This window comes from Gadus chalcogrammus, chromosome 22 (assembly GCF_026213295.1).
Source record: "Gadus chalcogrammus isolate NIFS_2021 chromosome 22, NIFS_Gcha_1.0, whole genome shotgun sequence".
Lineage (NCBI taxonomy): Eukaryota > Metazoa > Chordata > Actinopteri > Gadiformes > Gadidae > Gadus > Gadus chalcogrammus.
In genome coordinates, this window is record NC_079433.1 from 5,459,525 (window position 1) to 5,485,007 (window position 25,483).

At 44.9% G+C, this 25,483-nt stretch overlaps 4 protein-coding genes and 1 non-coding gene across 5 annotated transcripts in view; all 5 read left to right on the forward strand.

Annotated features, from left to right (window-relative positions):
- Nucleotides 1-1,127, forward strand: part of si:ch1073-513e17.1 (sialin) — a 3,998-nt gene extending 2,871 nt beyond the window's left edge. Inside the window, exon 4 of the mRNA XM_056583437.1 lies at nt 1-1,127. This exon is cut by the window's left edge and continues 635 nt beyond it. The gene's annotated coding sequence lies outside the window, so the exon portion shown is untranslated.
- Nucleotides 1,128-6,798: 5,671 nt separating this feature from the next.
- Nucleotides 6,799-10,385, forward strand: LOC130375824 (elongation factor 1-alpha-like). The gene is made up of 8 exons (XM_056582938.1): nt 6,799-7,003; nt 7,797-7,962; nt 8,272-8,451; nt 8,561-8,857; nt 8,979-9,129; nt 9,237-9,493; nt 9,606-9,840; nt 9,958-10,385. Exons 2-8 carry the CDS (start codon nt 7,819-7,821, stop codon nt 10,077-10,079), a joined length of 1,386 nt encoding a protein of 461 aa, XP_056438913.1. The 5' UTR covers nt 6,799-7,003; nt 7,797-7,818; the 3' UTR covers nt 10,080-10,385.
- Nucleotides 10,386-10,594: 209 nt separating this feature from the next.
- LOC130375823 (elongation factor 1-alpha) lies at nt 10,595-17,475 on the forward strand. The gene is made up of 8 exons (XM_056582936.1): nt 10,595-10,700; nt 11,310-11,466; nt 12,277-12,456; nt 12,860-13,156; nt 13,630-13,780; nt 14,468-14,724; nt 16,323-16,557; nt 17,034-17,475. Exons 2-8 carry the CDS (start codon nt 11,323-11,325, stop codon nt 17,156-17,158), a joined length of 1,389 nt encoding a protein of 462 aa, XP_056438911.1. The 5' UTR covers nt 10,595-10,700; nt 11,310-11,322; the 3' UTR covers nt 17,159-17,475.
- Nucleotides 17,476-20,055: 2,580 nt separating this feature from the next.
- On the forward strand, nt 20,056-24,690 carry rpl11 (ribosomal protein L11). The gene is made up of 6 exons (XM_056582940.1): nt 20,056-20,159; nt 20,836-20,986; nt 22,162-22,268; nt 23,282-23,413; nt 23,932-24,042; nt 24,613-24,690. Exons 1-6 carry the CDS (start codon nt 20,154-20,156, stop codon nt 24,640-24,642), a joined length of 537 nt encoding a protein of 178 aa, XP_056438915.1. The 5' UTR covers nt 20,056-20,153; the 3' UTR covers nt 24,643-24,690.
- Nucleotides 21,709-21,778, forward strand: LOC130376351 (small nucleolar RNA R38). Its single transcript, XR_008893987.1, has one exon. It is a non-coding gene; the product is annotated as a small nucleolar RNA R38 (small nucleolar RNA).
- Nucleotides 24,691-25,483: the final 793 nt, after the last annotated feature.

Below are 25,483 nucleotides of genomic sequence, written 5' to 3' on the forward strand. Positions count from 1 at the left end.
ATATATAGCTTTTTTTTTTCTTGCTTTTTTTTTTTACAAATGACCACATATGAAAACTTGGAACCCACCTGACTTCCTCTCACAAACCCTCAGCGTGTGTGGTTCCCAACTAGTGCTATGTTTCATTCTCACATCTGTCGGTACTCGAGCAACGGGACCCGCCCGACCGTCAGGTTTAATACTCAGGTTTGTATTCTCTGATCCTTAAACTCAGGAGAATTTGGGCCGTGTGGTCGGTCTATGGAGGAAATGATACTCTGGAATGTGGGATTTCCGTAGAAGTATAATTCTGTAAGTTTGCGTGCCTTTCTATTGCTGCATGCATGAGGTTTGTAACCTCTGCGTTTGTTTGTAGATGACCAAATAATACACCTTGTACTTAATAAATCCCTCTTTTACTGTGACATAATTAACTTGCTCCTCTGCAGAAGTTTTCTAAAGGGACTCTGCCTCCACCCACTGTGAGGGTCTTAATACACTCATTACCTTATTTGACTTTATTCAAAATACAATGGATTCCATTTGGGTGGCTGTAATAATGGGTGACTTCAGTCTGGTTACATTTTCTGATGGGAAGAAGGATGACTCTATGAACTTTTGTTTCATTACGTGGCTGACAATGTTGATTTCAAAAAGTCATTTCATGATTGTGAAGATAAAATTATGCTCTTCGAAGAATATAATTATTTTTCTACCTTTTTTAAAGTTTTAAAATGTTTGTTTTATATTTTATTATTTTATTTCTTCGGCTTCAAGTAAAAACTTCTAAACGCGTATTGGGTTCATTATTTCTTTAAATTATTTCAAAGAGCAAAATAATACCAACCACCACCAACAGAAAGTAAAAATGGTCAAGCATGTAAGCGGAAATAATTGTTGGCTGAAAATGTTTCCTGGGGCCACTTCCTCTGTCAGCAGAATGCTACAGCCTACTTTTACACAAGAGAAGGACATAGCCGCAAGCATGTCGTTATTTTACGAGAAGCTGAAAGGTTTAGGTTCAAGAAGTCAGGTCATTTCAATCAGGCATAGCTTACAGCAGGCTAGCTCCACGGCAAGCAGTGCGTCCACTACAAAATGAGCAATAAAACGTTATCCTTCACAGGGATAGTCTTATGACAAGGCAGGACCCCTGCCTTGTCATAAGTATCAAGTATAGTCGAGTTATAAAAAATATTAAATATGAGTTGCATAATAACGAGTGAAGGTACATTTACAATTGAGAACATTAGAGAATTGGTAGAGCAGTTCAAACCAGGCTTGTACAGAGCATCCTCGGGGACTGGTGTTTCTTGCGTCACCATTTTAAGTGTCCATTGCAATTACATCCTCCTCTTGAAAGTATTACAATAGGTATTTTAAACTATATATATTGATTTTTAATAGTTTACCCTTTCCCAAAGAAAACGAGTTGCTGTTCCTCTGGACAGAGAATTGTCATCTTTCATTATAACAACTCTAGGTCAATAAGATGAAAGCAATGAAACTCTATGAAGTTCAATAACAATCTACAGTTTTCCAGAATTGATACGGGGGACATTGACATGATTCAGAGGACCTAAACACCTCCCCAGTGGACACACTATTATTCCATGTGATTCTCCGACCAGCAGGGGTCCTCAGAACGCATAACGGTTATGGAAACATTACTGATATCGAAAGACGCCAACGGATCTAATTTTGGAGTTCGAAATAACGGCCTGTTTGGAAAAAATAGCATTGGTGTAAATATTCAAATACGCAAAAGTACCGGACCTGTGTTGGTTGGTATCCATAGGGGACAGGAAGACCTTTCTTAAGATATTATTTTGCTAACGTGATACTTATTATGCAATTATTCTTAGATATTTGAATGAAGACATGTCATTAAAAGAGGTTATGTAATGATTAATTGTATGTATTGTATTTATTTCGTTTAATGAAAGGCCAAGAGGTAAATGTTGACGTATGTTTGACTCTGTTTGCGTCATAGATTGCGTCAGCGTATCAGAAACGACCCGGAATTAAACCGCGATGTACCGTATGTTGGTGTAACTGCATAATTTATCCCCTTCTTGGTGGGGAAAAAAGAACACAGTATTTTATATTGCGATAATTAATTATAAAATAATAAAGCCAAACTGCAACATTTTGTAAATGTGCTGCTTTTGGTGAAACTCGACTTCCAGGTAGGGTTGGAAAAACCGGTTGGGTGGGTGGTTGCAAACTGTTAGCAAAGGTGTAAAGGCTCCACCTTTCACGTGAATGGCCCCTAGCCAAAGTGTCCCCATCCAATGCTCCTTAAAACTCTTCATTTACAAGGGAGATCATGACCTTCACTTGGTAATGAGTGTGTTAAGTTCACATCAATTGGGACCAAGTGAGACAGGATGTCAGTGGATTCCTCATTGTGTCAAATGTGCTTTATTTGCATTTGATCTACCTCCAGCAAGGCAGACATTTAAATAGACTGCCTGGCATTGTAATGTTGATTGAGTTACACCCACTGTGGCGGAGAACCTAAATGTAATCAGATTATTCAGAGTCCAAATCCAGGGGCCACAGCCCCCCACCACCCCCCCCCCCACACACTCACAAACACTCTCACAAACACCCTCCCACTCTCACAAACAACAACAAGGTGTTAGCAACTGCTGATGCTTGATGAATCACACACACACACACACACACACACACCATCTTCCTCTATCACCACCCACCCCAAGATTAAAACTTTTTTTTTCTTCCAATTGTTCTGCTATACATCAACAACCTTGAAGGCACTTTCAGACATCCGCAACACCCACACCCACACACACCTATGGAATGTCAGGTGGATCCTGACATTCCACACATCCAACACCCAGTATAGCACTCTGGCCCAGTGTGTGTTTGTTACCTTAACGTGTGTGTGTGTGTGTGTGTGTGTGTGTGTGTGTGTGTGTGTGTGTGTGTGTGTTTGTGTCTGTGTCTGTGTCTGTCTGTCTGTCTGTCTGTCTGTCTGTCTGTCTGTCTGTCTGTCTGTCTGTCTGTCTGTCTGTCTGTCTGTCTGTCTGTCTGTCTGTCTGTCTGTCTGTCTGTCTGTCTGTCTGTCTGTCTGTCTATGTGTGTGTGTGTGTGTGTACGTGTGCCCGTCTCTGTGTGTGCATCATCAAGACCAGTTGGCCATTCCTTCGAGCACCCCATTCTGATTTATCTTCTCTGTTGAAGTTTGATTCAGGACAACTTCAGGCCCTAAGGTTGTTCTTCTGTGTGTGTCAAGCGGAGTGCAGAGTGCACGCACTCTGCTCAAAGCCAAACTGTCAGCTGACACGATTCGGCAAGCTGCTAGACCAGATTCAACTTGGAACACAGGGTTCTTTGCCTAGGAAGCAAAGCACTGACATTGCACCGAAAATAACGCTGATGCTCCAAATGAACACAAACTGATTCTACCAGTAGTCGTTTGTGTGCGTGTGTGTTTTTGGGTTTGCATGTATATGTGTGTGCATAAAGGGGTGTGTTTGTGCTTGTGTGTGTGTGCATGTGTATGAGGGTGCATGAGTCTGTGTTGGTGCACGCGTGCTTGTGTGTGCTTGCATGCATGCTGGTGTGTGTGCGTGTTGTTGCATGTGTGTGTTTTCTTAAATGCATGTGCGTGAGTCTGTGTGTGTATGTGCTTCCATTGGTACTGCTTGCACGCATCTGGTGTGTGGGTGTGTGTGCGTGTGGGCATGCATGTGTGTCTGTGCATGTGTGTGTGTGTGTGTGTGTGTGTGTGGTTGCTTGTGGTGTACAGCAGACTGAGTTCCTCGAAGCCTGATGATTCTGAAATCCAAAAAATAAAAAACATTTGTACCAAATGAAATCGCTCTATTAAATGAGTCTTGATCAACTACTGCCTTCCTACGCAACATTTGAATGTCATTGATGTATTTCTCATGTATCTGTTTGTAATGTACTCTCTGCGGTGAGGTCCAAAGCTAGTTTATATTACAGGTTTGACCAAAAAGTCAGGTTGTATTCTTGTTTGTTGTTTTCAAATATTTTATAGGCGGTAGGTAGCAGACCGTTTTCCTTGTTGGTCAAATGTTATGGTCCAAAATGACTCTGTGGTCTTGGACAGGTCGGCTGGGTGAACGAGGCGGCTGCATGATCTGATCAAGATTTTGTAAGGATCGAAAGAATATTCAAAATTAAGCATACAGTAGGAGGGTTGGTGGGGGGGGGGGGGGGGGGGTAGTCTTTCGTTGGGGTTGGGAGGCGGTTGCCGGAATGGCCATCATGCGAATGGGAGGCAATAGACCTTTTGGCTGCGTTCCTCAGAGGTCATGCTGGGATCTCACAGATTCAGAGTGTTTCTTCATTTACATGTTAGATAGGAGCCAAACCAAAAGCCAGTGGTCAAGATAAGCCGAATAACTTTTAGAACGGGGCGTCCTATAACTAAGAATCCTGACTGAGAACCAAACGTTGACATTGTTTTTTTATGAAGACAAACCATTGGGGCAATAGTAAAGTCCATATGTGTGGACTTTACTCTTCCGTAACAGACGTAACAGGCCCAAACTAAATCTAACTAGACTACATGCCTTATTGTTGGGTTTCTAATTTACCAAAAGGCATGTACTAAGGAGAATGACTGTGAATCCTTCATTCGGTTTAAGGAGAATAACTGTGTTACTGCATTCCTTCTTACAGACAAGAAAATATAGGTCTAGTGGCCACATATGATATTACAACAGCTTGTTATTCTCCTTAACTCATTTACTACAGGTTAACTAGTAAACTACAGTTAACCCTTCAGTTGGCTGGGTTTCAGTAGGAGTAGTTGGTCTAGATCTGTAGAATTGGACGCCTTGAATCCTTCACTTTGTTGGCTACAAAGAATGAAAATATGCATAAAAAGTATACCTTCTTCATTCATAACCAATTCTTCTGTTACATATTGTTCAAAGAAAAATGAAAGACGGACGTAAGTCTGAGTAAAGAAAGATAAAAGACAGACAAGAGATATAAGTAATGGTCAACAAAAAAGTTATTTTTGAGTTTTAATATATATAACATTCTGGGAAGCACCTCATCCTCATCCTGGGATTAAAAGAAGAATCGAATTTATTTACAAATACAATGTAATCAATATCACATTCGTAGTAGGAGTAGCAGTAGTGTTTTGCATGAAATCAATAAATGTATTGATTTTGGACCTTTTACTGGTGTCTTTTGACCGACTAGTCAGCAGTGAACTGAAAGTTTCTCTCTCTCTCTCTCTCTCTCTCTCTCTCTCTCTCTCTCTCTCTCTCTCTCTCTCTCTCTCTCTCTCTCTCTCTCTCTCTCTCTCTCTCTTTCTCTCTCTCTCTCTCTGTCACTGACGCTCTCTCTCTCTCTGTCTGCTTCCACTCATCATCTCCTCCTCAAATGTTCTCCCCCGGTTTCATGAACCGGACTGAAAGTAACAGCTGCTCTAGCCTGTAGTGGCTGCCAGGGTGTGTGTGAAAGAGAGAGAGAAAGGGTTGCTCTTGGACCAGCTAGCTGACTGCAGATCAGGTCGCATGCCTCTGTGAAGTCCCATTCCTGACTTATGACAACAGAAACAAAAGAGAACTATAGTTTTCCCTTTGGTAGTGGAAACGGTTCCTTTGTTGACAGGCCCACACACAGCGGGTTTTGTATAAGAGGACCTGGGGTGGGCCAACATGGACCCTCCACATCGCCATCTTTCAAAGCCAATCAATATGATTGCTGGGTGGTTTGATCAGGTCTAGAACTTGTTTGGCCATATAATCTAGGGGTTGTTGGAAGTAGCCCATCCTTTGTGGGACACATACTGTATTTTGAATACAGTATGTGTCCCACCGTCAGACTTTGGCTGAAATTGTCTTGAGTTGTTCTTCTTCACAATGTGGCACCTGGTTCTGATGGTAATCTGAAAGGATTTCAATAATCTTGTTAGGTGGATGGTGTTGTCTAAAGGCAAAGTTTTTTGCATGAAGGGACTGCAGAATGTACATTTTAGGCCATGAATATGGGCTTTTACATGTTGCAGATTATTTTCCTAAACTATAGGATTAACTTTTCCATCTCAATTGTATGCTTAAGCCAAATGTGCTTATATCTTACATGTGCCTTTATTTGGAATATGGATTCGAAAATGTAAAAGCTTTTCTTGAATTCTTGAAAAGTGTCAAAAGTATTGCTTGGATATTTAATGAGTAATCAGCTCATCATGCGGATCATTTAAATGTATCATAACGTGAAGATATTGTAAAGTGTAGATATTGAGGGAATGCAGGTTATACATGTTTCTAGGTTTCAACGTTTGGATTGTGACCAGCTCTCACATATGGGGTTTGCAATCAACGTTAACCTTTATTATCTTAGAAACTAAAATGCACTTTGGCTTACAAGAGTCATAGCAAACTATTCCCATTCAGTAGCCTACCTATCATGTTTATATCAATGTTTGTGAGAGTAGATAGAAGCCCAGAAAGTGGTGGAGAGAATAGCAAAAAGTATGCAAGAGAACAGAATCTATCCGGTATTCATACTTCTGTTGAATGACTGCAGGAGTTTTATGATGAAATTATAGAAATCAAATGTGTCTCAGTGAACAACAGACAGCGTTGTAAACCCAAGCGCTCAGCTGACTGTCGGCGTTTATGAGAGAACCCCAATGCATCACAATAAGCAATTAATCCAATAGAGAAAGCTATTCTACACATTCACACAAGTCCCCAACTCCGAGTTCAGCCCGGCCTGTGTGCTTCCATTGTAACGTCATTTTTTTTTTTTTTATAATAGTGTTAACTATGGACGGAATGAAAGTGTGAGACGCACTCGAACATGCTAGGTTCATGCGACGTGATGACGTATTTGGCGGAATGTGTGTGATTTGCGGGTGTAATTAGGGAGGGCCGGGGGATGCTGGGTGCGAGCCGCGCTGGCCGCCTCCCCTGGTATAAATAGTCAAGCCCTGCATCCGTCTTTCTTTTTCAGTTACCTGGCTAGGGGCAGCAACAGCAGCTTTTGTGAACCAGTAACACCGGTAAGTGCACTGCGTTTATCACATTTAATATTCGGTTGGGTTCGAATGATGTTAAGCGGTATACGGTGTGTTTTCCGGTTTTTACTTGAATACATTCTTTTGTCTCTCTTTTCCACCGAATGGCTCGGTTTTTGTGCTGTAACTTTGTGGGGTTCTCGCTGGTTGCCCGGTGTTTCCCTGTATATGGCTCTCCGGCGGTACTTTCAAACGCCAATGTACTTTGTTGGCCGAAGTTTGTTCAGTCGTGTCGGTCTGGTGGTAACTTCATAGCGCGAAATTGTAGGAAATGGGGCACACTGGGGGAGGGGAAGACGGAACAATAGACTCATAATTTCAACCCCAATTTCCGGAGATGCTTAAACGGAATTTACCGAGGCTACTTTAAGTAACAACTGTGAGCCCAGTTGACTGGCTCCGGTCCACATGCCTGTTGGATTTTCGAAGGTCTTAGTAACTTTATACACGACGTGGCCCTGCTAACTAACACGTGTCGCTCTTGGCCTTGCGCCCAGCTAGGCCTGAACTTGATGCCCCAAAATACATTATTTAATGTCTATTTATTGTCAATCAATGTACGGTTTTATATAGTTGGCCCAATAGTCTCATAAGCGGTGGCGTATTTAATGTGATTTGGTGTTGTATTTAAATGTTTTTACCGCCCTTGAAATACGGGCTGCCTAATCCGTCACACAATCGACCAACTGTGGCCCGTTACTGCGGGTTGGACCTCACGGTCTACCTCGGCTAATGTTTTAGCATTGCTGATGTATATTGACTTTATTTCCTATTGCAGTGTTTCAGAAACTTAAGCAACAATGGGAAAGGACAAGTTCCACATCAACATCGTGGTCATTGGCCATGTCGACTCCGGCAAGTCGACCACCACCGGCCACTTGATCTACAAGTGCGGAGGCATTGACAAGAGAACCATCGAGAAGTTCGAGAAGGAAGCCGCTGAGGTAAGCCGGTTTTTTCAATTCTGTGCCTGATCTTTGAGGAAAATTAGAAATCCATCTTTGAAAAAAATTCAAAGATGGCGTCTCCGCCATGCCTATTCTGAACCCGTCAGCCCGGCAAGGGTGTGGGCATCGGGTGCGCGCACGCTGGGCGTGGCCTAAGCTCGCATTGTACTACATGGTGACAGTGCACAAGTGCATAGCCGCCATCATGGCCACCATAGGTCTTGGGCCTATGAAAAAAAAGTACATTAATACATTGTCTGGATCAAATGAATCAATGACTAAACAAAACATGACATTATTCCACAGATGGGAAAGGGCTCCTTCAAGTACGCCTGGGTGCTGGACAAACTGAAGGCAGAGCGTGAGCGTGGTATCACCATTGACATCGCCCTGTGGAAGTTTGAGTCTACAAAGTATTACGTCACCATCATCGATGCCCCCGGACACAGGGATTTCATCAAGAACATGATCACTGGAACTTCCCAGGTGAACTAAGTTTACTATTATAATATTGCAATTGCAATGTACATAAATGACAAAAGAATGGACCTCAATGTCCTCCGTGGGCTAATGTTCCCTTCCTTTCTGCTAACAGGCTGACTGCGCCGTGCTGATCGTTGCCGGTGGTGTTGGTGAGTTTGAGGCCGGTATCTCTAGCAACGGCCAGACCCGCGAGCACGCCCTCCTGGCCTTCACCCTGGGAGTGAAGCAGCTCATCGTTGGCATCAACAAGATGGACAACACCGAGCCCCCCTACAGCCAGTCCCGTTACGAGGAGATCACCAAGGAGGTCAGCCAGTACATCAAGAAGATCGGCTACAACCCCGCCGCTGTGCCCTTCGTGCCCATCTCCGGATGGCACGGGGACAACATGCTGGAGGCCAGCTCCAAGGTGAGAAGAAATTTCTTCATTATTCTTTCTTTGTTCTATTCGGTCCCACCCTTCACCCATCTTCACACTTTTGTCTTGAGTCCCAACATTATTCTGACCTGCCTGTTCTCGTTCTCCGTAGATGGCCTGGTTCAAGGGATGGAAGGTCGAGCGCAAGGACGGAAACGCCAGCGGGACCACCCTGCTGGAGGCCCTGGACGCCATCCTGCCCCCTAGCCGCCCCACCGACAAGGCCCTCCGCCTGCCCCTCCAGGACGTCTACAAGATCGGCGGTGAGCACCGACACCACTAGACCGATGGGACTAGATCCTCCTCCTGATCCACGCCAGCACCTGTTTTTCCGCCGTCCACTGACCCGGTGTCCTCGCTCTTCCTCCAGGTATTGGAACAGTACCCGTGGGCCGTGTTGAGACCGGTATCCTCAAGCCCAACATGGTCGTCACCTTCGCCCCCGCCAACGTCACCACTGAGGTGAAGTCCGTTGAGATGCACCACGAGTCTCTGACCGAGGCTCTCCCCGGTGACAACGTTGGCTTCAACGTCAAGAACGTCTCCATCAAGGACATCCGTCGTGGCAACGTCGCTGGAGACAGCAAGAACGACCCCCCCATGCAGGCCGACTCCTTCAACGCCCAGGTGAGCTCACGACTGCGACAGTGCAGTACCAGATCTTTGCATCCCCCCCCCCACCCACCCCTCCCATACAGTAGTCTGAACTAGGATCTAACCGTTGCTTTCCCCATTGCAGGTCATCATCCTGAACCACCCTGGCACCATCTCCCAGGGCTATGCCCCAGTCCTGGATTGCCACACCGCTCACATCGCCTGCAAGTTCAACGAGCTCAAGGAGAAGATCGATCGTCGTTCCGGCAAGAAGATTGAGGATCTGCCCAAGAGCGTGAAGAGCGGAGACGCCGCCATCGTCAACATGATCCCAAGCAAGCCCATGTGTGTGGAGAGCTTCCAGTCGTACCCTCCCCTCGGTAAGCAACGCAACCCACCTCTCTGGCCTGATTCACTGTTGTGTGACGCAAGGGTTACAGCGTGGTGTTGATACCAGTGGTCTGACCTACTCCTCTCTCCTCTCCCTCCCTCCGCAGGTCGCTTCGCCGTCCGTGACATGAGGCAGACCGTTGCCGTCGGTGTGATCAAGAGCGTCGACAAGAAGATCGGTGGCTCTGCCAAGGTCACCAAGTCGGCCAAGGTGGCCACCAAGAAATGAATTTTCGGCCCCAGCGGCGACCCTCAGGAGGCGGCCTCAGCAGTCCATCGGCTGGCGGAGGAGACGCACAACTACCTGAGCGCTCTATTAAAGGACTGGTTAATGCGCATCAAAACGCATCGTAAAAGTTTTCGAAGGAAAGGAACCAACTCGGAGTAACTTAAGAATATGGCATGGTCTCTGTACTTTAAACATTAGATGACGGTGCCTCTTTTCAGTTGAATTTAAGTTTTGAATTGTTTAGAACTGTACCTGGATATCGAATTGGAAAGGACGCTGCTGGTTAATAAAGTTCTACAAAAATTATTCCCCGAGCTACTGACCTCTGCTTCTCCGTCTCTTATAGCTTTGCATTTGCACTTGTTCGTGGGCTGTGGTGTTGTCTTGCAGCTGTTTAGTCGCCCTTATCCCGTGCCCGGTGATGGTGTTTATATCCAATCACTACAGTGCGATACGCTGTGCCAGCCAATAGCGCCTCTTACTTGGGTCTGACAGCAGATGGGTAGAATGCACAGCCCTCCCTCCGCTCGCTCTAGCTCAGTATAAAAACTCATGCCCAAGCGTAGTCTGTCCTTTTCTCCGGTCTAAATCAGGGGACATTCGTTAGCTTCTCGGGCACAGGTTGGTGAAATATTAAATATGATGCTTTTGTGTATAGTTTGTCGCATGGTTATGTTTTTCTGCGGGTCTGTTTATTGACATGTCAGCTGAGTCTTGTGGCATGTTGAGAGAATCGCTAAAGGCTCAGCATTTTCGCATGTATCCCACCCATAAATAGATAATTCTGCCTGCCTTATGTAATGAAAGCATGTTCTTGGATAGAGGGACAAGCCTTAATATATCTGTATGCATATAGTCTGTAGGGCAATGGGTGGATTGTTTATAAAATGGGCTTAATTTGGTACTTGCTGAACATTTCTTTAAAGGTATTTAACGTTTCAGAGTTGATTGCTATGGCTATTTGGCTCATTTTCTCGTTTTGACATTGGTGATCGCATGAACGCGCTTTCCACCGGCTGCACTGTCATGGTGCGCGTGTCTGCTGCAGACAACATGGCGGCACTGCGTTCACTCAACATGGAGGCCGGCGTGGAGCACATGGCGCATGTGATGACACACTGGCCCCGAAAACGCAATATGAAAATGGCTCTTACACCTGTCATCGATGAAACTACAATGTTTAATATTGGAATTGTATTTGCTTTGATTGCGATGCCGATTCCCCCACAGCAAAACCTTCAAAATGGGAAAGGAAAAGATTCACATAAACATCGTGGTCATTGGTCATGTCGATTCCGGCAAATCGACCACCACAGGGCATTTGATCTACAAATGCGGCGGCATTGACAAGAGAACCATCGAGAAGTTCGAGAAGGAAGCCGCTGAGGTTAGTGTCGGCACAGCCGACCATGATCGCCTCTAGCCCTGGCTCGTATTGCACGGATCTGGAAGGACGCTCAGTCGTCCATTTCTCGCGACAAACATCCATTTCTAAGACACAAGCGCCATCTACTGTACACGTGTTTAAATTCACTCGTATAGAGGAAATAACATACATAATTTCGAAACCGAAATGTGCCTTTCACTTTTGAATTCCAAGAATATACCTCCACAAGCAAATGTACCCATGATCTAAAAAAAAAAAAAAACGTTAGTCAAACCTTCTCACAATTTATATTGGTTTAGTTGAAATTGCATCCTGCAATTTTCCACCCACTTTGTTTTGATAAAATTTGGTTTTGATTGAGTTTCATGGTTCTTATGTGCTTCTTGGACCTCTTGCTAAAGATATGAACACTTGAGAACCATGAGACTCAATCAGAACCTAATTTCAGCAAAATTAGGAACCCAATTGGAAGAAAAAGGGGGAAAATACTATAAATGGCATGTCCAACTGAATTCCAATAATTTGGAAATGTAATTGAGGTCTGCTCTTATAGGACTAAACAATGGCTGAAACAGTTCTTACAAACGTCCAGTTTATTGACCAACTCAACAAAATGCTATCTTCCTTCACCATTTAGAAAGTGGTCATTCAAGTTCTTTCAGGGTAATAACATACACAACTGTATTACCATTCTCAAATGGGGATTTATAGAGCATTTTACTCCTAGATGCAGTCCTCTGCACCAAACTAACTCCGTCTTTCCTCCACCTATGAAACCCCCTCTTTGGACGGGCTGACGGCCTCCCTCAGATGGGAAAGGGCTCCTTCAAGTACGCCTGGGTGCTGGACAAACTGAAAGCAGAGCGTGAGCGTGGTATCACCATTGACATCGCCCTGTGGAAGTTTGAGACCGGCAGGTATTACGTCACCATCATCGATGCCCCCGGACACAGGGACTTCATCAAGAACATGATCACTGGTACCTCGCAGGTAGGGCTTAGCAAGTGTTTCGCTGAGGAGTTGCAATGGGAGATTTTATTATGTTAACGGTGAAACGCAAAAAAATTCAGGATTTTCGTTGTTGTTTTTTACTTTAAGTGCTATTAGTTAATATTTCTAGCATGAAACTAACTAATGATTTAGAATAATTCAATATGAATTCACACCTGGTGTAAAATAGGGGCCCTTTAACATATCACTTATTAATAATCGTGTTAATGATTAACAAAAGGCATACAAATGACTTATAAAGGCTCATAAAAGGCAGTTAAAAAAATCAAAAGAAAACTAATGCTATTTCATTTTGTACTTTACACATTGGAAGATTTTGGTACAGTCCCTGCAATAAACGAACCTGCACACATGTAAACCCATCTCGTGTTTCCGTTTGCAGGCTGACTGCGCCGTGCTGATCGTGGCCGGAGGTGTGGGTGAGTTTGAGGCCGGTATCTCAAAGAACGGCCAGACCCGCGAGCACGCCCTCCTGGCCTTCACCCTGGGCGTGAAGCAGCTCATCGTTGGAGTCAACAAGATGGACTCCACCGAGCCCCCCTACAGCCAGGCCCGCTTCGAGGAGATCACCAAGGAGGTCAGCCAGTACATCAAGAAGATCGGCTACAACCCGGCCACAGTGGCCTTCGTGCCCATCTCCGGATGGCACGGGGACAACATGCTGGAGTCCAGCGAGAAGGTGAGTGAGTCCAGCGAGAAGGTGGGTCTCTCAGGCCCAAACATGGTTCATATTTGTGGTTCACCAAAGCCATCACTTTTGGTCAAAGGTATTGGAAATCCCAAGAATAAAACTTTTCCAACCGTGGCCCAATCGATGCATCAATCCCTCCCTATAAATCCATTAGATTTCCCTTCGGTGGCTGAAAAAGTTGACACTACATGGCATGATGCTCGGTAATGTATGTTCTCCACTGCGAGAAGAATGCAACGGTACTTTACACAACGGATCAGCTTTGAAAACAGACCAAAGACGACCGTGCTCAAACTAAATGAAACCAAACCCAGTCTTTCACGAATCCTAAAAAAAAGTTTCCGTTAGAATAACCTTGACAGCCCGTCGTCTGTCGCAAGACGCAAAATGAGCCGCCGGCGGGGGGGGGGTTTGGACGGACTCCCCCAGCGCTGACCCGCCTCGGTGCCTGTGCTCCACAGATGGCCTGGTTCAAGGGCTGGAAGGTGGAGCGCAAGGACGGCAACGCCAGCGGGGTCACCCTGCTGGAGGCCCTGGACGCCATCCTGCCCCCCAGCCGCCCCACCGACAAGGCCCTCCGCCTGCCCCTCCAGGACGTCTACAAGATCGGCGGTGAGCTCCACGCACACTAGGGTCATCACTGAGTAAACCAAAGGCCGTCGTCCATACGGGAGTCAGAGTGCCGTAGGTAAGATTTGAGAGTGGTGAAGAGAGAGGGGGAGAGACGAAAAGAGCGGAAGCAAGATGTTGAAAATAAACAGACAGATAGGAACATCGCTTTCCTCCCTGCTCCCTGCTGTTTTGACCGCCTTTGAGAAGTGTTGCATTGCCCATGATAGGCAGGCAAGAAGGATTCCCCCAACCAATCACGGATGAGATGCCCTGATTGGTAAGAGGGGAGCCGGGAGCCTTCAACAATCATAATGGCTTCGCTCTGACGCAGGCCCAGGCAACTCAAAACAGATACTCGGTTAAAACCGTACAGAGAAACATTCCTTGGACGGGTTGACTTGTGTATGGGTGCGCTTTTTATACTTCAGGAACAGACAACTCCAAAATCCAGTTCAGATTTACCTTTGATGGAGTGACACAGTGCAGAGGTTTAAAGGTGACACTTTATACCACCAGGTGTGAGTGTGATTAGCCGTTACAAGCCGCTTTGAAATTCTGCCTCTTCTGACATCACAAGTGGGCGTGTCCAACTAGTGGTATAATATGTCACCTTTAAACTAGACGTGAAGAGAAGTGGATCGGGGCGTGGCCTGACCCATCACCTTCCCCCCCCCTCCCCTACCCCAGGTATCGGGACCGTGCCCGTGGGCCGCGTGGAGACCGGCATCCTGAAGGCCGGCATGATCGTGACCTTCGCCCCCGCCAACGTGACCACGGAGGTGAAGTCGGTGGAGATGCACCACGAGACGCTGACCGAGGCCACGCCCGGAGACAACGTCGGCTTCAACGTCAAGAACGTGTCCGTCAAGGAGATCCGCCGTGGCAACGTGGCCGGAGACAGCAAGAACGACCCCCCCATGCAGGCCGACAACTTCACTGCCCAGGTGAGCGTTCACGGGGACTAGACGGCTTCAGAGCCCGTCAAAGACATCGGTTGTTAAACGTGTAATTGGTACTAGTTAGATTAGATTGGTTTATTTGCATAATTTATATTCATTCTGTAGTCAACCGTTGTGTACTCACAACCGTTTATCCATAATGGCTCTGGGGTATACTATGAGATTGAAAATAAAATCACTGTCTGGGAAATTAGAGTCCATCGTTAATGGAACCAAAATATCAGTAATTTAACCTATGAACTCCAGGAGGAACAGCAGCATCGATGCTGTTATGGTACAGTCGTGGACCCCAATAGACCTTTCATAGAGGGTTGACCGTCTGACCAACACCCCTGTAGCTCTAAACACTAATTATGAGTTTGCTCCTTTTATGTAGGAGGAGCCGATTGCACCATCTTTGCGTGGGTTTAAACGTTGACTATTATAATGTTATGCTGCTATCCATTTGGATTTACGAAGTGGTAAAGTCGCAAATCTCCCAGCTTTCTTGCGGCATTTCACTGAGGCACGCCCCCTTTTGGTCGTAGTATCTCGTCGCTTTCAATGTAGAGCGAGCAGAGCTGTACAACTCGCAAAGAAGATGGCTCCGCCCATAGTTAATGGGGGATGAGATGTATTTTCTTTCTATTTGTACCACGTTGGTGGTTTTAATGTCGTTTTTAAAACCTCTTACACACTTGATTTCATTGCTGCTTTAATCCGGTCACCAATATATGCATTGCACGGTCTTGCTTTGCGTGCAATTCAATGTAAAGTTTTGTTTTGAAGCTGGTTTGCTAAAGAGGCTATGTTGCTAATGATGACTAGCCTGCTACTACTCCCCCTCGTGGCTCGACAGAAACACAAATGGCAAACTGGAAGGCTGGAGCAAGGGAAATACGTCACGTTCTCGCTGAAGCTGGTCGTTGGCACCAGCGTACCATCCAAATGGATAGCAGCATTAGTGTCTACCAAGTTCCGCATTTCCCATTGCTTAATCCAAACGGGTTGCACCAGACAAACTAGTTATTTTGTCACGCTTGGTAGTTACTAAATGTAAACGCCTCATCCTCTGCAGTTGGCACTGTGCAGAAAACAGCATCGGCCGCATGTTTATAACACAAAGCTATTCCGTCTGGAATACATGGTACGACCAAACATAGTCAATTTCTGCCAACCAATGTCCTCTGCGGACTCCTCAAGCACTTGGTTGACATCATAGCTTGTGGTTGATTAGTTACCACTAGCTTGGTCGTCACGTTGAAGTGACGACAACCGGCTTCAATTCCACACTATGCATTTCTAATTCCTTACGTATGAGTACGACAAATAGCAGATTTTGTAAATGTCTATTTGTAAACTAATGGTTATTAAGGACATTAGTAGTACATTATTCACATAGCTAGCGCAACCCAGTGCAGGTGGCATGGACAGGGAGTCCTGGTCAATGAGTGAAATCTCAACTAGTTGAGTCAACACCCTTACCTGCGCCACTAAAGCAGAAGGCCCTTAATTAGTGTAACAAGTTACACCTGTGTTAGTCCTACGACGCCGCCTCCACTGTTCTCCCTAACCCGTGCGCTCCACCCCCTGCCCTCCTGCAGGTGATCATCCTGAACCACCCTGGCACCATCGCCCAGGGCTACGCCCCCGTCCTGGATTGCCACACCGCCCACATCGCCTGCAAGTTCAGCGAGCTCAAGGAGAAGATCGATCGTCGTTCCGGAAAGAAGCTGGAGGACAACCCCAAGTCCCTGAAGTCCGGCGACGCCGCCATCATCACCATGGTGCCCGGCAAGCCTATGTGTGTGGAGAGCTTCGCCCAGTACCCTCCTCTGGGTGAGTGGCGCAAAGCACACACACACACACACACACACACACACACACACACACACACACACACACACACACACACACACACACACACACACACACACACACACACACACACACACTACTATATATTCTATTTTATCAAATCCAAAACCTGAACGAAGACAATGGTTGTTGTCTAGCATCAATAATGATCCACGATTAATAAAAGGTGAACTCCTAAAGTTAGAAGTGCCCGTGATGTCCCGATGCTCCCACAACTCCTTGGACGGCCGTAGTGTGTGGCGCTGTATTCATGAACTCTATTTAAACACACGTCCATGTAAGGTAAGGGAATGCGATTAGATCTCAGTCCTGGGGGCCTCGTGGCGCACAGCGTATTCCATAACCTCCAACACCCACCCCCACACCACCCTCACACCCGCGCACAACCCGACGGCTCGAGTAAACCACAAGACCCCTGACGCGACTCTCTCCCCCAGGTCGCTTCGCCGTGCGCGACATGCGGCAGACGGTCGCCGTGGGCGTCATCAAGGCCGTGGACAAGAAGATCGGCGGCAGCGGCAAGGTCACCAAGTCCGCCCAGAAGGCGTCCAAGACCAAATGAATCCCGGCACGGGACGTCCCGCCGAGGATGGCCCCGCCGCCGCCGCCGCCACCACGGCAACGGGCGTCCTCGCCTCATCCTCCGCCCTCGCCCCGCCCCTCCCCCTCCTCGTCAGCGCATAGCTCTCTTCTCAAGGACTGGCTTATGCTCATCAGAACCCACCGCAAAAGCTTCCGTAGGAAAGGAGGGCCAGTGCCCCAGCGTCCGACTGGCCTAGAGAAGAGATTAGGGGGGTGACACACTACTTAAGAAAATTTAAAATATATCGTGGGTAAATAAAATGATTTCATTTATCGTTCATTGCCAAAAAAGGAGAAGCTTTTGTCGTCTTGTCTTTTTGTCGCAATAACAAAAACAAAACAAAACAAAAAAAGAGGAGAAAATCCAGCGTTGTTTGTATAAATGTTATACTGATGGGAATTCACTTCTGAATGTAAGAAGTTCTGTTGCAGATGCTTTGAAATTTCATTTTCATCTCACAGTATTGGCACGGTATAAGTTGCTTACAATAAATAGAAAACATTGTTGCAGTGACTAGTAGCTCTGTAATGTGTTTGGGAGATATGCGTGTATCCAGATGTGTTTTGAAGAGAGGGAGATGCATATAATAACGATTTAATGACTAATCCATGGGTGGAGCTAAACAACATCATTCAGGTAAAAGCAGATTTCAAGTGAAACCCCACCCAGCTGTCATTCATCCAGTGCAGAGAATGGAGCTGATAAGGGCTAATCTATTAAGAAAAGTGATTGCCCTTCAAGTTAGGACATGTTATACCACGGTCATTTCTATTCAGCACACGCTTTCATCCGAAGGATCAGGTAGGTAGTAGGTGATAAGGGCATGTGGCTGGATGCTAACAGGTAGGCTGTGGATTTCAGGAATCTAACAAGGTCCCAGTACTTTTGAGTCGAACGATGCCCCTAGGCACTGCGCTATCCTGCGCTAAGGGCTCTACAAATTAAATATATTATTATTATTATTATCCTGCTCCATGAGTTATTAGGTCATTATAAGGCGTTATGAGTTGGAAAATGTTTGAAAAGATGTCAATGCGTGCACTTCAATTATAAGTATTATACTATTAGGAACATACTATGAGCTGTGCACAAGCAGAGCCATTCTCCACCAGAGGGGGCAGTCTCGATCCCCACCCCCAGCTCAGGGTCCGGAGCCCTCCAGCCCCCCTCCCTGGTCAGGGGGTGATGCTACAACCCGGCTAGGGTACAACTTAGTTGAGAGGGAAATTTGTTTAGGTCTTGCATGTCCTATTGATTATCGGTAGAATATATTGGCCATGGACTTTGCAAGTAGAGCTCAGTAAATATTAAAAAAAAACGAATGCCAAAAACAATAACTGCTCATAAGCTGGTCAATAAATTTAATGTTTTTTGGGGACATTATAGAGCTTAAAAAAACATTAGATGATTCTAATATATAAGATGTTTGTGGTCCCAGCGTTGCATCGAGTGTTCTCTTACATGTAGAATCAATTATCACATTTCTTCAATACAGAAAGTAAAGCTTCTGAGCTACTGAAATCTAAATGACAGGACATATATATATGTATATATATATATATATATATATATATATACATATATATATATATATATATATATATATATATAAAACATAAGGCTGCCTCCTGATTCGGTACTGAATATATTTTCGTATAAGTAGTCCATAGTAGTCCTACTACTAGTACTAGAAAAAGTACTGAAAATAACAAACAGATACAATAGACTATAGGAATTATTGAAGTGCTGCACAGCAAAGAACAACACACATAATTATTAGCCTACAAGATGATCAACATGCATCAACAATAGGTGCGTTTCCATCCCCCCTTATTATTATTATTTCTTTTTTTTCGAACTTTGAAGTATCGAATCAGTAAATGGAAACACCAAAATTCGCATAAAAATCCTCTAATTCGCCAAAAAGTTTATCCGCTCGCTTGAGGCGTTTTTTGAGAAATGCGAAAGAGAGTAAATTCGAAAATGGGAGATGGAAACACACTTTTCGAAACAGCTGTGACGTAGCGAACTTTGAACACACAGGACTGACAGTCTTTCCGATTTCCGCATAACGACCGGCCATAGCAACCCTGCCGACATCAACGTGTAACGTCATCACCCGTGCTCTCAAACAACGATACGTGTTCGAGAAACGACGTATCTATTTTTAATTACGTACATCGAACAGATGGCCAATGTAAATACTAGATACGTGTGGACCGACGAAGAGATTAAACTATTCCTTGCTCTCATCCATGAAAAGAACCTAACAGCTATTTTAGATGGAAAACAACAACGTAATTCCACTATTTATCATGACCTAAGAGAGATGATGTTACTAAAAGATTACGACAAGCCCTGGAATGTGTTGAGGAGTAAGTGGAAAGCTCTCAAATAACGATACAGCTTTTCTACTTCTACAATTGATTATAGCCACGTATCGGCATACATTTTTTGCCTACAGTGCCACCTCCAGGCAGAACTAGGGTAGTTACCCGCTCCAACCACTTGATGGAAACGCACCTAATTCGATTTACTTTTTTGCGAACTTTCTAAAGATTCGCATCACCTTTTAGATGGAAACGCAGCTAATGACATTGAATAAAGGGTCAGGACCCTGAAGTTCATACATTGTTTAAGGAAACGTTCTTGCCAATATAAAGATGATATCTAGACTGGCATTGCTTTTACATTTAAGGGAAGCAGAATAACGTATTCTGTCAGTTGTGTTTGCAGTCTATCAGTCTTGATAATATTTTATCATACCACATGGGCTGGTTTATGGTGAAACAGACTTATACATTCACGATCCCACTGGTTTAATTTGAGGATATGTTGGGATTGTTTTCTTATTCTGGTTGTGTATAGGGAATCTTTGTCTTTCTCCACGGGTTTTCACCGGGCCAATTTAAACCGAACACACTGCTATAAAGTCTCGGAGCCGGAAATAGACGCTCTCTTCTAGTGATCAAACATGGCGGTGAGTACTCGGTGAAAACGTATGACGGCGAGATTTCCGAACTTGCTACAGAAATCCACGTTCATCGGTGTTATTTTATGAACAGAATCAATCCTTTATGCACCTTTTTGTTCAGGCTAACCTCTAGAATGGAACCAATGCCATATTTTATGCTTAGCATAAATTTACAGACCAAGATTTCGCCAATTGAATCACGCTAGTTGGCTCACACCGCATCTATCCATGTAGGGCTGAGTACTGTTTAAAAACAATACACTTATGGCGTTATAATAAGTTGAGCATAACGGCTAATTATGTGTATTTTGGGGTGTTAAACATGGGGGTTATTAAAGGTAAATACCGCTCAAGCTAAACTTTGCTAACATTAGCTTTAGCTTCGGAGATATTTACGGGCATGTCCGACATGCATTGGATCTGCGACACAGTAAATCGGTACAGCTTTCCTAAGCTAAACGGAAAGTTGTGTTTTTTTTGTGTCAACCTGGTAAAGAAGGTCAATGTTGTCGTACTGGCAGATACATCTGAGTATCATGGATGTCAAAAGGTTTATGAAACCTATGGGCTCCAGAGGTAATGGGACAACCGCTGGACGTGGCCAGCCGACTCATGTTAAAGCCTAGCCAGCAAAAATTGGTTTGCTCGTTTCTAACTGGACGTCTCTATCGGTGCTTTTCAGGACCAGGGTGAGAAGAAGGAGAACCCCATGAAGGAGCTCCGTATCAGGAAGCTCTGCCTGAACATTTGCGTGGGGGAGAGTGGAGACAGACTGACCCGTGCTGCTAAGGTGCTGGAGCAGCTTACAGGACAGACCCCCGTCTTCTCCAAGGGTATGTACAGCGTAAATGTATGCATGTTTGCTGGGTGGACCTGCAGCACAGCATTGTAGTGGCTATGGTGTTAACTGGCAGTGGAAAGGGACTGGATTTACCTCCGAACTATTTTGGCCTACCTCTAGTCATCATTGTAGCTAGATGTCTAATTGAATGTAATTTGGTTCCAGCAACTTTATCCGGTACTTTTGATCAGTTTTCACAGCTGACAAAACAAATTCCAAACCTTTCAATTTCAACATTGTTGTTTATTCAGAACATTTGACCCACCACTCAAAATAAATCACATAATCCCTACAACCCCCAGCTCATCACAATAGCGTGGGAGCACGGTCGTGTGTCCCGGAGGAGACACACGACCGTGTGTCTCCCAATAATGATATTATTGGGAAAACCAAATCTTTTAAGCAGCAACTTACTGTCACATGAGGAAGCGTTGAGTGTGGGGCTGGCCGACCTGTCAATAAAAGCAAGAGTTTAATCAAGTTGTCAATATCAACCACAACAATATTTATTAAACGTATTACTTCTAGTATAGTCAAACTGTAGGCTACTGCAATTGACCCGTGTGTAGGTCAATCACATAATGAATTCAAAAGTAGTGTATAGCGCACTTTTATTGTAAATGTACTGCCATATGAATGATGGACTTTTACAAAATGAAAGCCAGTGAGCTACAGACTTTTACAATAAGAAAATAATTAATCAAAACAGTTCATGCAAGCCAGTGATGAAAAAAGTTATCCCTGTCTGAACAACTGTGTTGACCTATGGTAACCTGAGGCTTGACTGATGACTGTTAATTCGACGCTACATTAATTAAGCAACTATTTGGGACTGGCACGTTATTAGAATGAATACTTTATTCATTCTAATTGTGTATGACCAAGACGAAAAACAAATGATCACTGACTACTCATCCAACTAGCTCAATATTTACCTGGTGATGATATTGATTCTTCAGTTCCATCATCCTTCTTCGGGGATGATTGCAGGCATGCTTATGTTGGCTGCAACGTTTGCTATCGAACACGCTGCATCTCATTTCGGTACCACCAACCGTACTAGCTCCTACCTGTGTTTTAGACACTTCCTCCTCTGGTGTTGACCTCTGGACATGGTGGTCCCCTTCTATAACATCAAACCTTCCCCTTGGCTCCGTCCTCCTGCAGCCCGCTACACGGTGCGATCCTTCGGCATCCGTAGGAATGAAAAGATTGCTGTCCACTGCACCGTCCGTGGAGCCAAGGCAGAGGAGATCCTGGAGAAAGGACTCAAGGTGAGCAGCAAAGCACATGGATGGGTTGTCCTTTTACCTGCCAGTGGATACCTAATGTCCAAGAACCCTGATCATGATTGTGCCTGGATACTTTATAACGTCATCCACACTGCTGTGGCTAGTGATCGATTTTGACCAAGCATGGTTCTTTAAATGACTTGTGAAACGCTACAAGCCTTCAACAAAGCCTGATAGTGGGCAGATTGCTGGAAGCGATTCTTGTTCCACTATCCTGCCTCGTTAACATTCGCCTCGCCACTTTGCCGTCTAGCCAGAGAGGGAAAACGGAGACGCTCACACTGCTACCTGTTGGCATGAATGCGCACTCATGTGTTGCTGTATTCTGCTTGAACATAGTACAACTCTTTTGTGGTTGAATTAACGGGAGACGTCTGGTCCCTGTGTATTTAGTATTACATTTAAGTAGGGTCTGGTCAACGATCAAAAGTTTTAATTGCATGAGTTCCTGTGATTAATCACATTGTTATACGCATAATCCAATAATGAATTCAAAAGTAGTGTATAGCGCACTTTTATTGTAAATGTACTGCCATATGAACGAAACTGCCATAACATTTGTTGTGCGAACACTTAACATCAAGTTCCGTACCCTTTATGTTTTATCCGCCAATTATTTTCCGACTGTTTCGTCTTTCCTGTGAAGGCTGCAGCAGTTAGTAGCATACCAGGCTCGCTCACGATGGACTTTTACAAAATGAAAGCCAGTGAGCTACAGACTTTTACAATAAGAAAATAATTAATCAAAACAGTTCATGCAAGCCAGTGATGAAAAAGTTACCCCTGTCTGAACAACGATGTTGACTTATGGTTGAGACCTGAGGCTTGACTGATGACTGTTAATTCAACGCTACATTAATTAAGCAACTATTTGGGACTGGCACGTTATTAACTTGCCGTTTCTCATTCCTAAAGAAATAAAACCAATAAACTGGTTAGGCAGGTTCCTAAGCTGTCGGCTAACGTTCCTCCCCCCCCTACTGCCTTGTCACCAGGTGCGTGAGTACGAGCTGAGGAAAAGTAACTTCTCAGACACCGGGAACTTCGGCTTCGGCATCCAGGAGCACATCGATCTGGGCATCAAGTACGACCCCAGCATCGGTATCTACGGACTGGACTTCTACGTGGTGAGTAGCGTGGGGCTTTATCAGGGCAACGTGGGCCCGCTACTGCAGTCTATTCTTAAGTTTTATCTGGAACATTCCAGGGTTTCTGACTTTATTGATGTAGTGTAGTACTTTGTTGTTGCCTGCACATTGTAGATCCTATGGCTATTGGTCCACTGCCATCGAAAGTCAATGTCAGCTTCATTGTAAATTCAAAAATATGTACAAGGCATAGAAGAGTCGAAATTGGGTTTAGATTAATCAAAACAGTTCATGCAAGCCAGTGATGAAAAAGTTACCCCTGTCTGAACAACGGTGTTGACTTATGGTTGAGACCTGAGGCTTGACTGAATTCTTAATAATTCAAAATTATATGTAAAGGTAGGCAAAACGGTACATGTACAATAAAATGTATAGTGACCAATCAAACTATTGAGTAGGCTGCCAACGCGGTTCTTAAATCACAGCCGTTCTATGGGCCAGCAATACAAAATGTATATTTCGGGTTCAATCTAAACCCGGTTGGTTTGCGTCCCCAGGTTCTGGGCAGACCCGGCTTCAGCATCGCCGACAAGAAAAGGAAACGTGGTCGCATCGGATACAAGCACCGCATCCGCAAGCCAGAGTCCATGCGCTGGTTCCAGCAGAAAGTAAGTATCCACCTTGATGTGACTGTGTGATGGTATCCTGAAACCAGTGGACACTGTATTGGCGGCACTGAAACCAGTAGACTCTGTTGGCCTGTTGGCCTGTTGGCCCAACAGTCTGATGGCACTTTGTTGCAGTGACTAGTAGCTCTGTAATATGTTTGGGAGATGTGCGTGTATCGGATGGGACTTTTGAGGAGTTGGGAAACCAAATCAAGCGTAGTTCTTCCATATAATAAACATTTTTAAATGGGGCTTTTATTGAATCGTGTTGAACATTTCTTAATTCTGTATTGTCTTATGGCCTTGAAGACAAACGCTCAGGTAATGTCTCCACCCTCACTATGTGGCGACGAGGTGCCCCTAAACCTGTAGATTCAGTTATCTACCGCGGCATTGTGGGTTGTATTCGTGGATTATGTAACCAATAACATAGTTGTAGTTGACCGTAACAGAGCCTTTATAGAAAGTAGAATGGACTGCTAAACATTATCAGGTCATCGCTGAATGACATGAATTCGGTATCGTACGAATATGGCGCTAATTTGAACTTTTTCTTCCCTCTCCCTTCAGTACGATGGCGTCATCCTCCCTGGAAAGTAGAACTGCTTCTCTTTGTTTGTACCAAACTAATAAAAATTGGTAAAAAGCCGTGCTCAGTTCAGTTGTCTTTTGTGAAGCAAATTATCTCTAAACAAACAGTATCACACAAAGCCTGCCCCAGAGGGCAGCGTCGCTACCGGAAAGGAAAACAAAACGGTAGATTTCGGTTCAGATCTACTGTAGCCGCGGGGCAGGCAGCTATTGAACAGTGCCAGGGTGCAAATATTTCCTAAAATGGAGGCACTTGGTTCTGATTCTGATGAGCAAATGAAACGTACACAAGGTACACCAGACTCTTGTGATACGCCGATGTCTGTAAAAAGGCGTTAGCCGGTCTTACCACGATTCAGACGCGATGCTTAATTCCAAGTACATCCTGTGTCCAGAAAGTTTTCTGGGCTAGCATTTGCCTTCCTTATTCCATTGTTGGGAGAATGCCCTTAAATACTTAAAGCTTCCGAATGCGTACCAAGTGGTTCCTAAATAAAATCAAGTGTAGGTAACAACACTTACCTTGGTAAAGGACCACCCCGACCGGCCGGATTGACAAGTTCACTGTATGGCATCGCCTGCCGCTCCTCATAATGGGTGGTTATGACTTGGTCGTAGCTCCTAAAAACAAATCTGCGTCATCGGCTGACGTGCGTGCTGCAGTATGCTGATTTGCAGCAGATAATGACAAGTTTCTCAGTCCTCGTATCGGACCACAGATGCAAATGAGCTATCCAGCTACTTCTGGTATAGAACCTGTTCTGTACATGGTCCCTGTCAAACCAATATGGGAAGTAGGGTGTGGGTTCTTGATTTCAAATCTGACTCGTTGCTTGGATCTCAGACTCTA

Coding starts and splice junctions, on each gene's coding strand:
- LOC130375824 (XM_056582938.1), top strand. CDS start 7,819: ATGGGAAAGGACAAGTTCCACATCAACATCGTGGTCATTGGCCATGTC. Junction 8,452..8,560: donor TGATCACTGGAACTTCCCAG/GTGAACTAAGTT, acceptor TTCTGCTAACAG/GCTGACTGCGCCGTGCTGAT. Junction 9,130..9,236: donor GGACGTCTACAAGATCGGCG/GTGAGCACCGAC, acceptor CTCTTCCTCCAG/GTATTGGAACAGTACCCGTG.
- LOC130375823 (XM_056582936.1), top strand. CDS start 11,323: ATGGGAAAGGAAAAGATTCACATAAACATCGTGGTCATTGGTCATGTC. Junction 11,467..12,276: donor TCGAGAAGGAAGCCGCTGAG/GTTAGTGTCGGC, acceptor GGCCTCCCTCAG/ATGGGAAAGGGCTCCTTCAA. Junction 16,558..17,033: donor CGCCCAGTACCCTCCTCTGG/GTGAGTGGCGCA, acceptor TCTCTCCCCCAG/GTCGCTTCGCCGTGCGCGAC.
- rpl11 (XM_056582940.1), top strand. Junction 22,269..23,281: donor TCCTGGAGAAAGGACTCAAG/GTGAGCAGCAAA, acceptor CCTTGTCACCAG/GTGCGTGAGTACGAGCTGAG. Junction 23,414..23,931: donor ACGGACTGGACTTCTACGTG/GTGAGTAGCGTG, acceptor TTGCGTCCCCAG/GTTCTGGGCAGACCCGGCTT.